The sequence below is a fragment of the Leuciscus leuciscus genome, assembly GCF_965113295.1.
Source record: "Leuciscus leuciscus genome assembly, chromosome: 3".
NCBI lineage: Eukaryota > Metazoa > Chordata > Actinopteri > Cypriniformes > Leuciscidae > Leuciscus > Leuciscus leuciscus.
In genome coordinates, this window is record NC_138727.1 from 1,777,266 (window position 1) to 1,796,649 (window position 19,384).

General features: G+C 40.0%; 1 protein-coding gene across 1 annotated transcript in view; it reads right to left on the reverse strand.

Annotated features, from left to right (window-relative positions):
• Positions 1-1,208: 1,208 nt before the first annotated feature.
• Positions 1,209-19,384, reverse strand: part of gart (phosphoribosylglycinamide formyltransferase) — a 36,237-nt gene continuing 18,061 nt past the window's right edge. Inside the window, exons 14-23 of the mRNA XM_082163986.1 lie at positions 18,504-18,613; positions 18,156-18,354; positions 17,050-17,301; positions 16,307-16,459; positions 15,553-15,756; positions 14,600-14,752; positions 11,592-11,722; positions 9,023-9,164; positions 2,384-2,499; positions 1,209-1,629 (exon numbers count right to left, since the gene is read on the reverse strand). Coding sequence (XP_082020112.1) covers positions 1,432-1,629; positions 2,384-2,499; positions 9,023-9,164; positions 11,592-11,722; positions 14,600-14,752; positions 15,553-15,756; positions 16,307-16,459; positions 17,050-17,301; positions 18,156-18,354; positions 18,504-18,613 — 1,658 coding nt within the window. The 3' untranslated portion in view covers positions 1,209-1,431. The remainder of the gene's footprint in view (positions 1,630-2,383; positions 2,500-9,022; positions 9,165-11,591; positions 11,723-14,599; positions 14,753-15,552; positions 15,757-16,306; positions 16,460-17,049; positions 17,302-18,155; positions 18,355-18,503; positions 18,614-19,384) is intronic.

Here is a 19,384-nt window from a genome sequence, read left to right on the forward strand (position 1 = left end):
GATCATAGATGAGCTTTAAGGGATAAAATGATTGACTGAAGTGAGACTTTAACATGAGTTAACTACATTATATTGAAACGAGACCTGAAAAGTCTTACCAAATAGTTTGTTTTGATAAAATTTAGTTTCAGGTCCAATTCTCGCTATTAACTAATTGCTTATTATCATGCAAATTACTAAGATATTGGCTTTTTATCAGTCCTTATAAAGCACATATTATTAATGCCTTATTCTGCATGACCATATTCTACATCCCTAAACTTAACAACGACCTTACTAACGATTAATAAGCAGTCATAAGGAATTTAGTTCATAGTTAATAATTAGTTAATAGTGAGGATTGGAATGTAATCTAAAGTGAGACCACAATGTGATCGTTAACGAGTGGATGAGTGAGTGGAGGCGGGGTTCATTTGCATATTCATAGAACCACGCATACTAAATGAGGCAAGGGTGTCGAGTTACATTCAAGATATTTTAAGGCATGACCTTTTTTTTTTTTTTTAAGGAAAAAACATTTAAATATGTCATTTTGGTGATCAAAGATGAGTTTAATTATTGACTACAGGGGGACTTTCAAATATTATTGAATACTTACTGATACAGGCCTGAACAGGTCAATACCAGTTGATACATTTATTAAAAACCTTGGAGTCAAAAGTTGGTCTGTCTTTAAAGATATGAATAAATTAGCACTGAAAATCGAATTCTGTATACGTACAAAATAAACAGGATTTGTGTTTCTCAAAGCGTCACGTGTGGAAAACTTGAGCTATAGGAAATTAAGATGCTAGACTGAATATAAATAACTGAATAATGATGTAATATCCTTTAAAAAATCCCTTAAAACCTGACAATGTCAAATCACAACCATGATTAATACTGTTCAGAACTGGCACTACAGTAAAGCAGATGCGCTAGAAAACTCTGCAATGTAATGAAACTGGTGTAATGAATCAGAGTGTGTGTGTGTGTGTTTATCCCTGAAGACTCTGGTTCCACACGATCCACCCGTAATAAATCACTGAATAATGATGTAATGTTTAACTATTTCTAAAAAAATCCCTACTTAAGACCTGAAAACCTCAAACAATTTGGTATACACAATTATGATCTTAGGAAGGTATTATACATGATACCATGATTTTGTTTGGTGTTCATAAAAGAGTGTCAAACATTTTCCCAAAGTAACAACATGCACAGTCACACTCGTTAGTGCAAGTTTAATGTCAAGAGCAAACATTGATCTCGTTCTGTTACATGCAGAGAATAAAGTTTATCTTGTACATGGCATATAATTCTCACCAGTCAATCTGGCTAATACTGATCAGAACTAGCACTACAGTAGAGGCAGATGCGCTAGAAAACTCTCTGGAATGTAATGAAGCACAGCCTGAAACATGCGTGTTCATCATCTGTGTGTGTGTGTGTTTATCCCTGAAGACTCTGGTTCCACACGATCCTCCCATCGTCTCTGAGCTTCACGCCACCACTGGACACCAGCTCTAGGGCTGCTGGGAAGGCTCGATGCTCCGCCTCCCGGATGCGCTCTGATAGGCTGTCTTCGCTGTCAGTCATCAGGATGGGAACCGCCTCTTGAACCACAATCGCCCCGGCGTCCACTTCCTCCTGTCAGAAAGTCAATTTAACAAAACTACAGGGTTATTACTGTGAAAAAAAAAAAAAAACTTCTCAAAACTACAGGGTTATTATTGTTAATAAAAAATAAAATAAAAACCAACTCAAAACTACAGGGTTATTATTGTTAAAAAATAAAATAAAATAAAAAAACAACTCAAAACTACAGGGTTATCACTGTGAAAAAAAGTTAAAAACTCAAATCTAAAGGGTTATTGTAAAATAAAATAAAACTTCTCAAAACTACAGGGTTATCACTGTGAAAAAAAGTTAAAAACTCAAAACTACAGGGTTATTATTGTTAAAAAATTAAATAAAATAAAAACAACTCAAAACTACAGGGTTGTTATTGTTAAAAAATAAAATAAAATAAAAACCAACTCAAAACTACAGAGTAATTATTGTTAAAAAATTAAATAAAATAAAAAAACAACTCAAAACTACAGGGTTATTATTGTTAATAAAAAATAAAAATAAAAAACCAACTCAAAACTACAGGGTTATTATTGTTAAAAAATAAAATAAAATAAAAACAACTCAAAACTACAGGGTTATTATTGTAAATCAAAAGTAAAAAAAAATTTTTTTTTTGTTTTGGAAATAAAAGACAAAAATACAAGATGCTGTAAATAATGTGGTGACCGGTTGAATCTGCATTAATTCTTGGGATTGCAAGATGACAAAATCCTGAATGTATTCTGCTGAATGTTACTGTAGAACTCTGGCTTCTGTGAGAGAAACGTACGGCCACGAAGTGAACGGTGCATCCGGTGACACGGACGCCGGCCTGAAGAGCCTGTTTCTGAGCGTTCACTCCTTTAAAGGACGGCAGCAGCGACGGGTGGATGTTCAGCATCTTCCCTGAGACACACACACACACACACACTCAGTACTGGAGCAAATACACAACCAATTTAAAGAGGAAAATATTTCAGAAATATTACACATTTTTTAGCATTCTTACCATTTTATTCCCGTCCTCAGCAGAGTTATTTTAATATCACGGAGACACTATTCGTCTTTTTTGGCGTGATTATGGAGACGCACCGGTCTCGTATCTCTCACGGAGGAGCGGGAATATTCTTAGCAATGTTAAAACGCACATCAGCCGATCACTTGTTTAGCGTTCATGTAAACACTACATTCAGATTCACCAATCGGAATGAATTCAGTTAGATTGAAACAAAAGGTGTGCATGTAAACAATGAATGGCGACTGCAGAAACCAAAAGCCGAATCCCGGACATTTTGGACGATCTCGACGGCCGGAAAAAGAGGATGGTAACCCCTACTACTCAGCTTTCTCCTACTACTCAGCTTTCTCCTACTACTCAGCTTTCTCCTACTACTCAGCTTTCTCCTACTACTCAGCTTTCTCCTACTACTCAGCTTTACTCAGCTTTCTCCTACTACTCAGCTTTCTCCTACTACTCAGCTTTCTTCTACTACTCAGCTTTCTCCTACTACTCAGCTTTCTCCAACTACTCAGCTTTCTTCTACTACTCAGCTTTCTCCTACTACTCAGCTTTCTCCAACTACTCAGCTTTCTCCAACTACTCAGCTTTCTCCTACTACTCAGCTTTCTCCTACTACTCAGCTTTCTCCACAGAACAAGAGCCTGATAGCTTAGCTTCCAAAGAAGGATGGCTGATACTATGTGTGAGATCCCTCTATGGGCGGGCTGAAGACATGCGGGACAGCTCCTCCTACTGGCTGTAGTCTCTCGCCTCTGGACAAAAAATCCTCCGATGACGCAAAATGACGATTTTTGCGTCATCGGAGGATTTTTTTCCAGACAAAAAATACATAAATCTCTCGTCTCAGGGGGATATGAGGGAGGAAAGCACAGTCACTCGAAAATATTACAGGTTTTCTACTGATACAAAGCTTAATGCTAAATCCTGAAGTATCCCTTTAAGTGATTTTTTTTTTATGTCCAAACTGTTTTTATTTTTAGTTCAATTTTAATTTTATTGATTTATTTTAGTACACAGGGTTCGTACACATTTTTACCATTAAATTTCCATGACTTTTCCAAGACTTTTCCATGACTTAAAGGTAAATATTCATGACATAGTTTTCCATAAAACATCTGTGTATACATGTTAATTAACTCCTTGTGGGCGGGTAACGTTAGTAGCGGATGAAAAATCTAAATGTGCTTGAAGAGCTCTTTTCCAAAATGCGATAAACGCCATAAAAAACAAAACAAAAAAAAACGAGATTGTTAACAGATCATTAGAAGTCCTCAAAATTTGTCAAACTAATCTTATATTCTCTCTCTCTCTCAATTTTAATTGTTTATTAATAAACAAGTATTTTCTGTGTCGACTGCAAAGACGAAGTTGACTGACTCGCGATCTTCTTAGTAGTGAACACGCCGGAGAGAAATGCACATTTCATACGGATTAGGCTACATCGTTTTATTTTGTTTTGAATTGTTCTGTTTAAAAGTAGATATTTCTGTAGATAATAGATATAGGCCTCTTTCAGTTTTGTTTAGGTCTGTGAGGCGAGTAGGCTACCTTTTACGCTGAGTTTCGGTTCATGGATGATCCAGTTCACTCCGGCGCCTCTGTGTCGTGATTATCTATTTTCTGCTATTTACTTTTTATTTAGGCTATTAAGCAATTGGTTAATGAAACATTTTAAAATCAAGATACAATTAATACAAAACGAAATTCGTTTAGGAAGGCTTTGTGCTTTCTGTTTGAGGTCTCTGTGTAAGTTTTAAAGTCTTTTAGTGCCGCTCTCAGAGGACTCATTACCGTAATGGAGAACGGTCACGTAACATTGTTTTTTCCTCATAAATGTGAACACGGAAAATAAAAGACCAAATACATTTTTTTAAATAAAAAAATCATATATATTTTAAATGTTTAACAAAGAGGCAAAAAGTCATAAACAAAAATCAGAAAATTTGTCGGTATTTTTTTCTTTTTCGCACAGCATTTGGTGTAGCCTACAGTTCAAATTTAAATGTTGGCGTTCAACTTTGCGTTTTAAAAATAGCCTACTTACAACAACCCTTCATTTTTCGTTTTTCATTTGGGGGTTAAAGGAAAAACGAGTGGACACAAAAGAACACGGACCTTTTGGACAGAAAGAATACATGAAAGCCAGGGTTCCTTATTAAATTCATAAAAGAAACAATACAGGGATAGCCTACTCTCAAAGAAATGCCACAATCAAGGGAGAAACATGAAGAAACTTAGCATATAGCCTATGTGCCGTTCGCATAAGGGTCTTTCCCTGACATTAATACTTGGATAAGACATTAATAATAATAATTTGTAGGGCGGTGGGTGAGATATAAACCTACTAACGTCCTCCGTTGCCATGATTTTTGGAATGACTGATCAAAAAAAAAAAAAAAGTTTTAGTCGGTTAAGGGAAACGCCATCCTTTTGCAATAGTTATTTATCGATATTTAGAAGAAAAAAAAGTTTTGCTCAAATCTGTAATGGAAAGGCACATACGAAGCTATATGAAAATGCAAAGCAGCTTATTTTAATTTGAAGCACTGAGCTGATGACAGCAACACAAGAGCCACACAGGTGTGGCTACTTAGTCGCTGTCCTCAGTGCCGTAGAAAAGCGCTGAATGAGTTCCCCTTCATGTCCGTTTCAGCGCTTTTCTGCGGCACTGAGGACAGCGACTAAAACTAGATGGGCCAAAAGAAATGGGTCCCCTTTCATGTCCGTTTCAGCGCTTTTAGTTAATGGAAACGCGTCATTTCGCCTCTGACGCGCGTAAATTTCTAGACACGTCAGGCGCGAATTTGACGCGCTATTCGCGTCCGGTGTGAACGCACAGTAAAACGAAAAAAGTATTGCAATTTGTTTCCCCAATTTTATTAATTAAACAAATTCAAGTACACAGATATTTTGAAAAACAAATTTCCATGACTTTTCCAAAACTTTATGAGTTTATTCATTTTCCAAAACTTTTCCAGGCCTGGAAATTGCCATTTTAAAAATCCATGACTTTTCCAGGTTTTACATGACCGTACGAACCCTGAGTACATCAAATTACTAAATAAAAATGTGTTTTTATATTTTATTTCAGTTGATGTTTATTTTATTTCAAGTAATATACTCATTTTCATTTTATGTCTAAATCATTTTTATGTTTATTTCAAGTCAACATTTTATTTTAAGTAATTATTATTATTATTATTTTTCATTTTCATTGAATTAATATTGTTGTTTTTAATGTACAAATAGTTTAATTATTTTACTATTTTTTATTTTAGTTTTTTTTTTTTTATATGTCCAAATGGTTTATTATTTTTATTTCAATTTTAATTTGAGTTATTTTAGTACATCAATTTTATTTAGCGTTTATTTTATTTCAAGTAATACAAATATTTCTTGGCCTCAATATACTTATTCTTTTTTAAACGGGTTTTACTAAATAATATCAGGATGCCAAATGATGCCTAAAACATTAAATCAAATCATTAAAAAAAGAGATTTTTCTGCATGTGTCTTATGTTTTGTATCATATTTGATACACCAGGCTTTTATGACTCATATACTCTGATATAATGAGAATATGGAGGAAAAAACATCACAAGTTTATTCAGAGACACAAACTGAGCAAAAATGGTGCAGATTCGGTGCAGATGCTGATATTAATATGGACAGAAAAGTATTGCTAGTGATGTAAATCAACAGTACAGCGGATACTTGCATGAAATGTATATAAATATCAGAATCTGCTAATAATGTCTTAGTAAGATGATATTTAAATGCTTAGTTTGATGATCAAAGCTCTGTAGTTTTAAAACATATCATGCAATGCAATACAATGATGATTGAGAGATGAACAAATAAACCTTCCTTTAAAGCCTGATGATCATATTTGACACTCATGATTTTTATTTATTTATAAACACTCATGATTTTTCGAAAAAAATATGTCTGGATAAACAAGTAAACAAGTTCATCAAGAAATATTACCAACAATATCAAAGTTATTTGGTTTACTTTAAAGGTGCAGTGTGTGATTTTTAGCACCATCTAGTGGTGAGGTTGTGAACTGCACCCAACAGAAGTTACCGTGGCCGACAGGAAGTGATGTCGTCGTCATCTGAGACGGCAGAGAGTAGCCAGTTAAACACTGAGGTTTCTTTACAAATATAAATGAAGAGATCAGGTTTACTTAATTATTCAGTAAAACGATGTTATTGCGAATATTATTGTCACTTGTTCATCATTGTGTCAGTGTTTTATTCACTGACTTTAGTTCGCTTCTTTACACGAAGAACAACATAGTGACGAAACGCGTTTGTCCGCTCGGGGCCACCGTAGAAACATGTCGATGTAAGCGGACCCGCGCTGTGTGTGGAGAGAAATGACTCATTCTAAGCTAATAAACACATAACGCTTCATTATGTGAGGTCTTTATACTCCACTGAAAACACAGTTATGAATATGATATTGCATTTCTGTCAACAGATCCTCCTAAACAGTGGTTAAATTGGGCCGGGGCTCTCCGGGGCTCAGCCCCGGCACATAAGCCTGCTCGTTTGCAGTCAGTTGCCTACTGGAAATTATGTCACATAAAATTTGATGAAAGTGATGCTTTTGCAAACATATTTCTGATTATAAATGAAAGATTTTGAAATGGCATGTCTATTTTGTCTCGGCGGAGCTGAGATGAGAACAATCGGGACACAGCCGTATTCTCTTTCAGCTGCTTAATCTCGCTGTCAGTCGACCATGATCGCGCACCGCTCGCGCATGCCATACGCATCTAGATAGGCTACTTCTCAGAACTCCGACACGGATAAATGTACGCAGCAATAATGAATGTTCCTGGGAGATCCGTAGTTGCGCGGGATGTGGAAGCGCGCAAAAGTTCCAGAACCTTCTACTGCCTAAAAAAAAAAAAAAAAAAAACCACGAGCTGCCAGCCGCAGATCAATTTTGTCAAGTTCAGCACAATGTTGGTTGTACAAAAAGTGCCCTGCCTTGAATGACAAGGTAAGGAAAATATATTTGGCACATTGTATGGGTCACTATATCATAACAAGGTAATGCAATGTGTAATCAAGCGTTTTATATTTAATATGAGGGAAATAGGCTACACATGCCGTGGACGTGACACAAAAAATCTTTAACTTTTAGGTGGCGAAATAATTTTTAGTAATTCTGTGAATTACACTGCAAACCAAAGTAATACTACCCTCCGGATGAAGAAGGGTTGGCTCTCCACAGAACAGAACATATTCATTTTATTTTATTTTTCATGTTCGCACTTCGCATATGTGGAAATAATAATAATAATAATAATTTGTTACATTTATATAGCGCTTTTTCTGAGACCTCAAAGCGCTTTACATGGAAGGGGGGAATCTCCTCAACCACCACCAATGTGCAGCATCCACTTGGATGATGCGACGGCAGCCATATTGTGCCAGAACGCCCACCACACACCAGCTTACTGGTGGAGAGGAGACAGTGATGAAGCCAATCAGTATATGGGGATGATTAGGAGGCCATGGTGGACAGAGGCCAAGGGGCAAATTTGGCCAGGATGCCGGGGTTACACCCCTACTCTTTTTCGAAGGACATCCTGGGATTTTTAAAGACCACAGAGAGTCAGGACCTCGGTTTAACGTCTCATCCGAAGGACGGTGCTCTTTTGGCAGTACAGTGTCCCCGTCACTATACAGGGGCGTTAGGACCCACACAGACCACAGGGTGAGCGCCCCCTAATGGCTTCACTAACACCTCTTCCAGCAGCAACCTGGTTTTTCCCAGGAGGTCTCCCATCCAGGTACTAACCAGGCTTAGCCCTGCTTAGCTTCAGTGGGCAACCAGTCTTGGGCTACAGGGTGATATGGCTGCTAGGAAATTTTAAATAAATTTTTCATTAACCAATTGCCTGGATTTAATAAATAAGACGTGAATATAGTATATAAACAATTTAGATAATCACGACACGGACGCGCCGGCGAGTGAACTGGACTCTCGTCTCATAAATGAACCGAAACTCAGCGTATAAGGGAGCCTACTTGCCTGACAGACCTGATAAATATATCTATAGAAAGCTTGGAAGGTCTTCTTTTAAACAGAACAATTCAAAACGAAAGAAAACAGACCGCTGCTTGTGTAATCCGAAATGTGCATTTCTCTCTGGCGCGTTCACTACTGCGAGGATAGCATCGTCAACTTCATCTATGCAGGCAGGGCACTGACACAGAAAACATACCTCCGGACCCCCACATAATAAATCCCAATTTAACCCCTGCTCCTAAATATTACACACTGCACCTTTAAACTGAACCTGTTGCTGCTTCATGTGTTTTTGCTGTGTATCTGCACTGCTTTAATGGAGCCAGTGGCGCCCCCTGGTGTTGATGTTCACACACTCACCGCTCCACTTCCTGACGAAGGGTCCCGTGAGGATCCGCATGAAGCCCGCCAGACACACCAGCTCCACCCCGAACTCCTCCAGGACCCGATCTATGGTGCCGTCGAACTCGGCTCTGCTGCCGTACTGCTTATGATCCACGACCTGACAGACACACAACATCCACAACCAACAGAGCTGTCAGCCATTATATCATCATCATCATCATCATAATGCACCTTTACATTTATGCATAGATTTATCCAAAGCGACTTGCATTGCATTTCAAGCTACACATTTACATCCTTATCAGTTCTTGCTTTCCCTGGGAATCGAACCCATGACCTTGGTGTTGCAAGCGCCGGCGCTCTACTGTTTGAGCTTCAGGAAAGCTGTAAATATACATTTTAACGATGTCGAGACGTAGTATCGAGCATGTCAGAAACACAACACAAAAAGTCTGAATTGTAAGTTATAAACTCGGAGTTGCAATAAATAGTCATAATTGTGAGATAAAAAGTTGCAATCATCTTTTATTTTCTTCCGTGGGGGAAAAAAACGTCCATAATAAGCTCTATCACACCAGCAAGAGTGCTGCTTTTACTAAATATCTGCACATATGATATCAATTTCATACAAAAAGTAGAGAAGTTCATATTTTCAGTTACTTTTACACACTATTGTCTGTTTGGAATTATTTTCGAAGGCAAAATAAACCAGAGGTGCAACAGAAGCGTTGTGTTTCTCCGAGCGATGTTTCGTTACTGAATGAATCAGCGTTTCTGAACGAATCAATTATTCATTCATAAAGAGTCGCTCGCTTCGTTCCTGAATGAATCAACGTTTCTGAACGAATCAGTTATTCATTCATAAAGAGTCGCTCGCTTCGTTCCTGAATGAATCAGCGTTTCTGAATGAATCAATTATTCGTTCCTGAATGAATCAGCGTTTCTGAACGGATCAATTATTCATTCATAAAGAGAGTCGCTCGCTTCGTTCCTGAATGAATCAGCTGTTTCTGAACGAATCAATTATTCATTCATAAAGAGAGTCACTTGCTTCGTTCCTGAATGAATCAGCTGTTTCTGAAAGGATCAATTATTCATTCATAAAGAGTCACTCGCCTCGTTCCTGAATGAATCAGCTGTTTCTGAACGGATCAATTTTTCATTCATAAAGAGAGTCGCTTGCTTCGTGCCTGAATGAATCAGCATTTCTGAACGAATCAATAATTCATTCATAAAGAGAGTCGCTTGCTTCGTTCCTGAATGAATCAGCTGTTTGAACAAACTGGTCGAGTGAATAACTCATTAAAACCAATGCGTTTCAATGAGAAATTGTATTTTCATCTTTAAATTATCATTATATATAAAAAATAAAATAATAATTACATATTTTGATATTCAAAATCTTATTTTAAAACAATCTCCCAGCAATATTTACGCAATTGTAGCTTGCAAAACTGATTTAGTTGATTTTGGTAAATCAATTATGACATAAAAAGTCAAAATTATGAGATCAAAACTCAATGATGACACAGTTATAATTATAAAACACAAAGTCACTTATGACAAAATTCATAATTATGAGATGAGTATTTTTAAGTCATTTTTAAGTCATTCTAAGTACTTTTTAAGTCATTATTGTGAGAAAAAGTCAAAATTATGAGATAAAAAAAAAATCAATAATGACATACTAAGTCAATTATTAGATAAAACATCAATTATGAGATGGTCAATTATGACAGAAAGTCAAAATGTATTTACAAAGTCATAATTATGAGAGAAAAAGCAAAAATTCATAATTATGAGATAAGTCATGATGACATACTAAGTCATAATTGGCATTAAAAAGTAAATTATAATATTAAAAAGTCATAATGATAATACTAAAAAGTCAAAACGATGACTTTCTGTCATAACTGGATTTTTATGTTATTTCATAATTATGACTTAGTAGTAGTAAAAATTGCACTTATAAAAGGTATAAATCCCCCGGAAATCAATTTTAGGTGGCAAATATCAGCCTTACTGAAAAAATTAATTTAATCACTGGTGTGAACTCAAAATATGAAGAATATTAAAATCTTCACGAGTCAGCACAAAAACACACTCAACAAAGTATCGTCTATAACTATCGTTTCGACAAAATCACAAAAAATACACAAACTGAACTCTGGAGGCCCTCAGGAGCCTCAGCACTCATTGGCCCTCAGGTCTGCTCTGTGTGTGTGTGTGTGTGTGTGTGTGTGTGTGTGTGTGTGTGTGTGTGTGTGTGTGTGTGTGTGTGAGAACAGCTCGTCCAATCAGCCTTCATCATGTGTGTGTGTAGAGGAGTGTGTGTGTGTACAGGAAAGTGTGTGTGTGTGTGTGTGTGTGTGTGTGTGTGTGTGTGTGTGTGTGTGTGTGTGTGTGTGTGTGTGTGTGTGTGTGTGTGTGTGTGTGTGTGTGTGTGTGTGTATAGAGGAGTGTGTTCTGACCGGGTTGTCTGTGAGCGAGTGACCCGATGACCCAGGCCTCCTCTTGGGCCCTCTGGTAAGGACAGTGTTATATGCATAATGTGTCTACAGATATATTTATATTTCAGACAAACCCGCGTCTGAATGCCGGCCATAGACGCCCTCTTTAACCCCGTGACGCCCGGTCTGTTGGAGATGACCACCACGATCTCCGCCGAGCTCGAGGGTTTCTTCGCCTGCTCCATCAGCGCCTGCAGGTTCGTTCCTGTCACACACACACACACACACACACACACACACAGTCTCAATATCTTCATGTCATCAGCAGTGTTGTGTGTAACTCATTACAAGTAACTTGTATTACGTAATCAAGTAACTAGCAAAGTAACCCATAACTTTTAAAACTTACAACAAAATATCAAAGCTACTTTTTCAAATAAGTAGGGGTGACCCCGAACAGTCGAAGATTCGATGCTTCGATAGGAGGAGCCTGATTCGACTACCGATCTCACGGTCGAATCTTCGCAGAGGTGTTATGAAACGAGGATCATGCCACTTTGGCTATATGAGGGCGCTCAATGTCTGACAGAGTCCTGCACGGGTCCATTTTTGGAGACCCGCCCCCGCCCGTACCCGCAAAGTCCAGCACCAGATCCGACCCGTCACCCGTGATAATATCAGAATTAAATCCGCACCCGCCCAGACCCGTTAATATTTGGCCCGTTACCCGACCCGTGCCCGCGATAAACCACACAGGTGACGCGTTCATGTAACATAAGGGTGCGCTGCCAATAACGCACCTGAAAGCTGTCACAAAGAACTGGGAAAAGTAATGATTATTAATAGGCCTGTCAAATATATCAATGAGACATTTCAATTGTTTATTAATAAGCAAGTGTTTTCTGTGTCAAAGATGACGATGCTGACTCGCGATCTTCACAGTAGTGAACGCGCCAGAGAGAAATGCACATTTCATACGGATTATAAGCAGAGAACAGTCTGTTTTCATTCGTTTTGAATTGTTTTGTTTAAAAGTACACATTTCATGCTTTCTATTTCTCAGGTCTGTGAGGCAAGTAGCTTATACGATGAGTTTCGGTTCATTTAAGAGACGATCAGTTCACGCGCGGGCGCCTCCGGCCGTGTCCTGATTATATTGCCTGCCTGCTATATTTACTTATTTATTAAATCCATGAATTTGGTAGATGAAACATTGATTAAAATGAAGATACAATTAATACAAAACGAAATTCACTTTAAAGAAAGGCTTAACAAACTTAATGAAGTGGTCAAAATCATGTCTGCCCACTCCATTTGTCTCACGATATTCGGGATCATCTTATCTTATTCATGCTTTTCACTTTTCATATAATCAACATGAAATTTAAAAAAAAAGTATATTATTTTATTTAAACATGAATATGAAACTAAATCGTTTTTTAATGACTGGGCTACAACACATAGGCCTATTAGCCTACAGTACAGAGAAATTTAATGTCGCAACTTGGTCGGACTAAAAGGGGAGAAAAAAATTTAATTGTGTCGGTCCTAAACTGACAGGGTCGGTCGGGTTACGGCAAACAAGAATATTTTTAAGGATGGCCTTACTAAAACACATATGTGCGTATGTGTAATGCTGGTAATTTAGACATACAAAATATTGCACATATTTTTCATCCGCTACCCGCCCGCAAGGAGTTCATTATCCGCCCGTGTCCCCGCCCGTGAATTTTAGGAATGTCACAATCCACCCGTTTTAGCCACTTTTATGCGGGTACCCACGGATACCCAACCCGTTGCAGGACTCTGATGTCTGATTTCACATAGAACTACCGGTTTTCTGTCAATACGTTAACATTCAGCCTATTATGATAATGCTGTATATAAAAATTTGCAAAGAAAGAAGCTTTTAATAAATATTTTTTAACGTGCGTGAATAAATCCAAACACCCCGTGACAGATTTAAGTTTCACTTTCAATCCGTGACCGACAGAGGAGCGTCTTGGCGGCAAGGGTTTAAATCTTTAACAATGTCTGGGATAAGAAAATCTAAAGTGTGGATGTACACCATCAGAAAGGATATTCTCCAAGGCTGGATTTAGCATCAGGAAAACCATGATCGCACTTCTGCCGGCCAACGTTTACAAGTTGGTTTTCCACGGGACATTCTAAAATGCTTAACGTGAAAAAAGCTTTTAAAACGCTTAAAAGGCACTTTAACGTGGCTTCATGTACACACACACACACTTTATTAAGAAACCATACTATGTGCAGATAAGCAGATGAACCCATAATATGACCGCAGCGCGTTCCTCCTAGTAAAGCGTTTTCATATTTTAATTGAACTATGTCGTTAAACGTTTTTCACGTTACGTGTTTTAGAATGTATTTTATCCGCGCGCACAAAAGACTCCAACGGACACAGACAGAGTGAAAGACTGGATTTGTTCTCTCGATCAGGTATAGGGTACAAGTGGTTTCAAAACTTTTCAGCCGTTTCTAATTAGATTTTTGGATGCTGTGAACATGTTTAGCTAAAGACTGCCACTCCAGTTTAGCATTTATTGTTGTTTCTGCAGTAAAAAAGACAAAGTAGAAAATTCTGGCTACTATCGTTATTTTAATAATTTCTTTATTTTAATTTTATTTATTGATCTGTCAGGGTTATCTAATCTAACTATTTGTGGCTTGTGTTTTGAATATATGTTCCCCTGCACTTTAGGCATTTTGCACACATTTGCTCCTCATCTTGTGACTTGATTCTGATTTATTTCGTTTTGTATTTTTATTTGTAAGAAAGGTATATTCTGTTTATATTTAATTTAGTAAATGAATTGTTTATTTTTTTGGTGCATCGATGTTGTGCTGTAGGCTGGCCTGCTCGCACAGGTAATTTAGCCGATTTAATTTGATTTGCATGTGAAATGTAAATCCTGTCTGCAGTGTGGCCTTTCTGGAGTTATTTATGTTATTTCTTAGTTTTATTGATCCAAAATGTTTTTATACATTTTCTTCTATATCTTTGTGTGATTTTCTGTACATCGCGGCTTTGAATTGTAAAAGCCCCGCCCCCGGCAATATTGTAATGCATTACTCTTCAAAGTTCCCCAACCCTGATAACGGCGCACACACAGACACACACCGGTTCCGGAGATCAGCACGGCCACTCGGGTCCTCTTGCGTGAGGACTGTTCTCCGGGAAGAGAGCCGTTCTGCAGAGCGCTGGTGTCGGGAGAGCGACCCGGACTCATCTTCAGACTCCGCTCCAGGTTCCTGATCACCACACACTCCGAACCTGTCCGTTCAACAGAAACACACACACACACACTTTACTTTAAAGTCTCGTCTCTTAAAGGGACAGTTCACCCAAAAATGAAGATTCTGTCATTATTTACTCACCCTTATATTGTCCCAAACATGTATGAGTTTCTTTCTTCTGTTGAAATAAAAAGAAGATATTTCGAAGAATGTTGGTAACCAGACAGTTGACGGAAGCCATAGCAGGAAAATAAATACTATGGAAGTCAAAATGTTTGATTACAGACATTCTTTGACATATCTTCCTTTGTGTTCAGCAGAGGGAAACTCATACAGGTTTGGAACAATATAAGGGTGAGTAAATGATGACAGAAGTTTGATTTTTGGGTGAACTGTCCCTTTAAAGGGGGGTCATGTGATGCGATTTCTTGTTTTCCTTTCTCTTTAGTGTGTTATGCAGCTGTTAGTGCATGTATAAGATCTGCAGAGTTACAAAGCTCAAAGTGTCAAACATAAAGAGAAATTCTTTATAATAGTTACGGCTCAGCCACACCTTCCTAAAACACTTAGTTCAAACATGAATCTACATCAGAACACCGCCCAAAGGTATACACAAAGAATGTGTGTGTGTGTGTGTGTAGAGGAGTGTGCGTCTGTGTGTGTGTGTGCGCGCGCTGACCGGGTTGTCTGTGAGCGAGTGACCCGATGACCCAGGCCTCCTCTTGGGCCCTCAGGAGCCTCAGCACACGTTGGCCCTCAGGTCTGCTCTGTGTGTGTGTGTGTGTGTGTGTGTGTGTGTGTGTGTGTGTGTGTGTGTATAGAGGAGTGTGTTCTGACCGGGTTGTCTGTGAGCGAGTGACCCGATGACCCAGGCCTCCTCTTGGGCCCTCAGGAGCCTCAGCACGCGTTGGCCCTCCGGTCTGCTGACCACGAGCACGGCCCCCAGGCCGAGGTTAAAGGTGCGGCTCATCTCCTCCTCCGACACACACCCGTGAACAAACAGCCATGAGAACACACTCGGGATCCTCCAGCGCGACGCGTCTGAAACCATGCGGATCAGAGAACACCATGTGTGAAAATATTACAATGCATCAAACCTAAATACACTTATTCATTAATACTAAATATATAAAGGTATCACAAATAATAATAATAATAATTCATTACATGTATATAGCGCTGTTGTCTGCAATCAAAGCGTTTAACATGGGGGGGGGGGGGGGTCTCCTCAAACACCACCAATGGTTGAGGAGATATTTGATCAGTTTTCACACACACTGTGACTGAAACTTTTTATTTTGCAGATTCAATTTTGCAAAAAATAAATAAATAAAATAAATATTAATATGATTGTTTTTTTAATTTACAAACCCCAACTTATTTTTGGTCAATGATTGACTTAAGCAGTTTATCATTATAATAATCAGATATCATTATAAGAGATTACATTAGACATTACAAAGTCCATAATCAGTGTTTTTATTTATTTTGCACATTTAATTAAATTTAATTTAAAACAATTTTTTTTTATTTGATCCTTTTTGACTGCGAACTGCATCTGTGCCCCAGTGAAGGAGGGGTCGCTGCTCACCGAGGTCCACGGCCAGTTCTGGCGGGAGAACGCGAGGGATGTTCTCCAAGAGCCCGCCTCCGGTGATGTGGGCGTAGGCCTTCACGGCTCCGCTGCGCAGGATTGGCTGAAGCAAACGGCTGTAGATCTTGGTGGGCGTGAGCAGGACGTCACCTTCAAACCACAGTGCAGACATGAGGACTCATAACAGCACATGAAGCAGCAGCGCTGCATGATAAATCGCAATTTACATGAAATCACACTTAAACTGATTTGGCCTATCGTGATTATGAAATCGCAAATATGATATCTAATGCGCAGCGTGTCAGTGATGATCGGCTCTGTAAACGCGGCTCACTCTGAGAGCACTGTGAGTTTGAGTCGCTTATAACGTGCATTTGAAAAAGCAACACACGTCAAACATCTTTCCAGACATGGGAAGCATTTATGACATTTAATAACATGCTTTTACTCCAAACTCACTCCATAAGGACAGCTGAGCTCCTCCTCCTGTGAGATGATGAGCTTCTGACACAGAATAAGGCAGTCGTGTGTTTATTAGTCGTGTTTAATCAAAGCGGTTCAATCTTCTGTTTATTCAGATTCAGCGACAGGGGTTTCCTGGAATGATGCGTGTTATCGTACTTCTGCGGGGCATATTTGGCGTGTGTGTGTGATGTGAACTGTTTGTGTGAGAGAAGCCCTCTGGTGTTCAGAGGGATATGTGGTGTGTGTGTGTCATCTTATCTCTGACTCCGTCATACCGATGCTCTGTCCCGGCTGTCCGAACGGAGCCGGCGAGCCGTACTGCAGGTCGAGGCGCTCCAGGACTTTCCGCACGAGACTGAAGCCGTTGCTGTGGAGCCCCGACGAGGCCACGCCGATGAGCAGATCTCCCTCAGTGATGTCCCTGAGTCTGGGCAGGACGGCCCCGCGCTCCACGGCCCCCACGCAGAAGCCCGCCAGATCGTACTCACCGGGGCCGTACACACCCGGCATCTCTGCGGTCTCTCCTCCTGAACACACACACGCGCACGCACACACGCACACGCACGCACACATACACACACACACGCACGCGCACGCGCACGCACGCACACATACACACGCACACGCACACGCACACGCACACGCACACGCACACGCACGCGCACGCACACACGCGCACACACGCACACGCACGCACACGCACGCGCACGCGCACGCACACACGCGCACACACGCACACACGCGCACACGCACGCGCACGCACACGCACGCACACATACACACGCACACGCACACGCACGCACACGCACACGCACACACACGCGCACACACACGCGCACACACACACACAAGCACACACACACACGCACAATTAAGAAAGAAATGAAGTCACAATTATTGCAAAAAGTCACAAATACGAGATAAGTCATAATCATGACATAAGACATAATTATGAGATAATTAAAAAAATGTATCTGAATTATGACTGACACATACTACATCATAATTATGACAAAAAGTCAAATAAACAAGATAAGTCATAATCATGACATACTAAGACATAATTATGAGATAGTATGTCATGATTTTGACTCATCTCGTATTTCTGACTGAGTCATAATTATGATGTAGTATGTCATAATTATAATTTTACCTTAATTTTGACTAAGACATAATTATGAGATAATTACAACTTTTTATCTGAATTATGACTGACATACAGTACTGCATCATAATTAAAAAGTCAAAAATATGAGATAAGTCATAATCATGACATACTAAGACATAATTATGAGATATAACTTTTATTTTGCATCGTTTCTTCTTTAAAACACGAACAGCAGGCGATCAGTTATTGTGATGATTAGTGTGTGTGACTGACCTAACAGAGCGCAGCCGGCCATCTGACAGGCGTCTGCGATTCCTCCAATCACAGAAGACGCCACTCCCACATCCAGGCGTCCACAGGAGAAGTAATCGAGGAAGAACAGCGGCTCCGCTCCCTGAGCCAGAACATCATTCACACACATCGCCACCAGATCCTGTCCCAGAGTGCTGTGCAGGCCACACGCCTGAGCCACCTACACACACACACACACACACACACACACACACACACACACACACACACACACACACACAATGATGATCCAGTGTCACACCCTAAACCACAGACAGACAGACAGACAGACAGACAGACACACAAGCATCGTGTCGGTTCACACACTACCTTCAGTTTAGTTCCCACTCCGTCTGTTCCAGACACCAGGATCGGGTCGATGAATCCTGCAGCTTTCAGATCGAAAAGCCCGGCGAACCCGCCGAGCTCCGCATTACACCCTGGACGCAGACACACACACACATGCTGAAAATCACTGCTGAAGATGTCATTAGTAGCTAATAATTAATAACTTAATGAGCCAACACTGGTTTTGACACATACACACACTCTCTCTCTCTCTCGCACACACACACACACACACACACTCTCTCTCTCGCGTGCACACACGTGCACACACACTCTCTCTCTTTCTCACACACACACACACACACACACACTCTCTCTCACACACACACTCTCTCTCTCACGCGCGCACACACACACACACACACACACACACTCTCACGCGCGCACGCACACACACACACTCTCACGCGCGCACACACACACACACACTCTCACGCGCGCACACACACACACACACACACACACACTCTCACGCGCGCACACACACTCTCACGCGCGCACACTAGGGCTGTCAACGAATATTCTAAATTCGAATATATATTCGAATAGCTTTAAAAAACAGAAATTCGAACGTGAAAATGAATATTCGAATGTGAATTTCGAATATGGAAAAACACGCCCGCGGAAGCAGAGGCGCGGCTGTCTGCTTTGCGAGTGGGCGCGCGCGCTGCCTGAAGCCTTGTTTATACTTTCGCCTGTCTCCGCAGCGCGAGTCTCCGCAGACACTTCCCCAAACGGACGAGGCGTTTATACTCGACGCGCTCGCCGTTGTACTATTCTTTGAAACGATAGGGGGCGATTCGCGCTCGTGCGGACGCGTCGAGTATAAACAAGACTTGAGGGACAGGTCACACGAGTCGCAC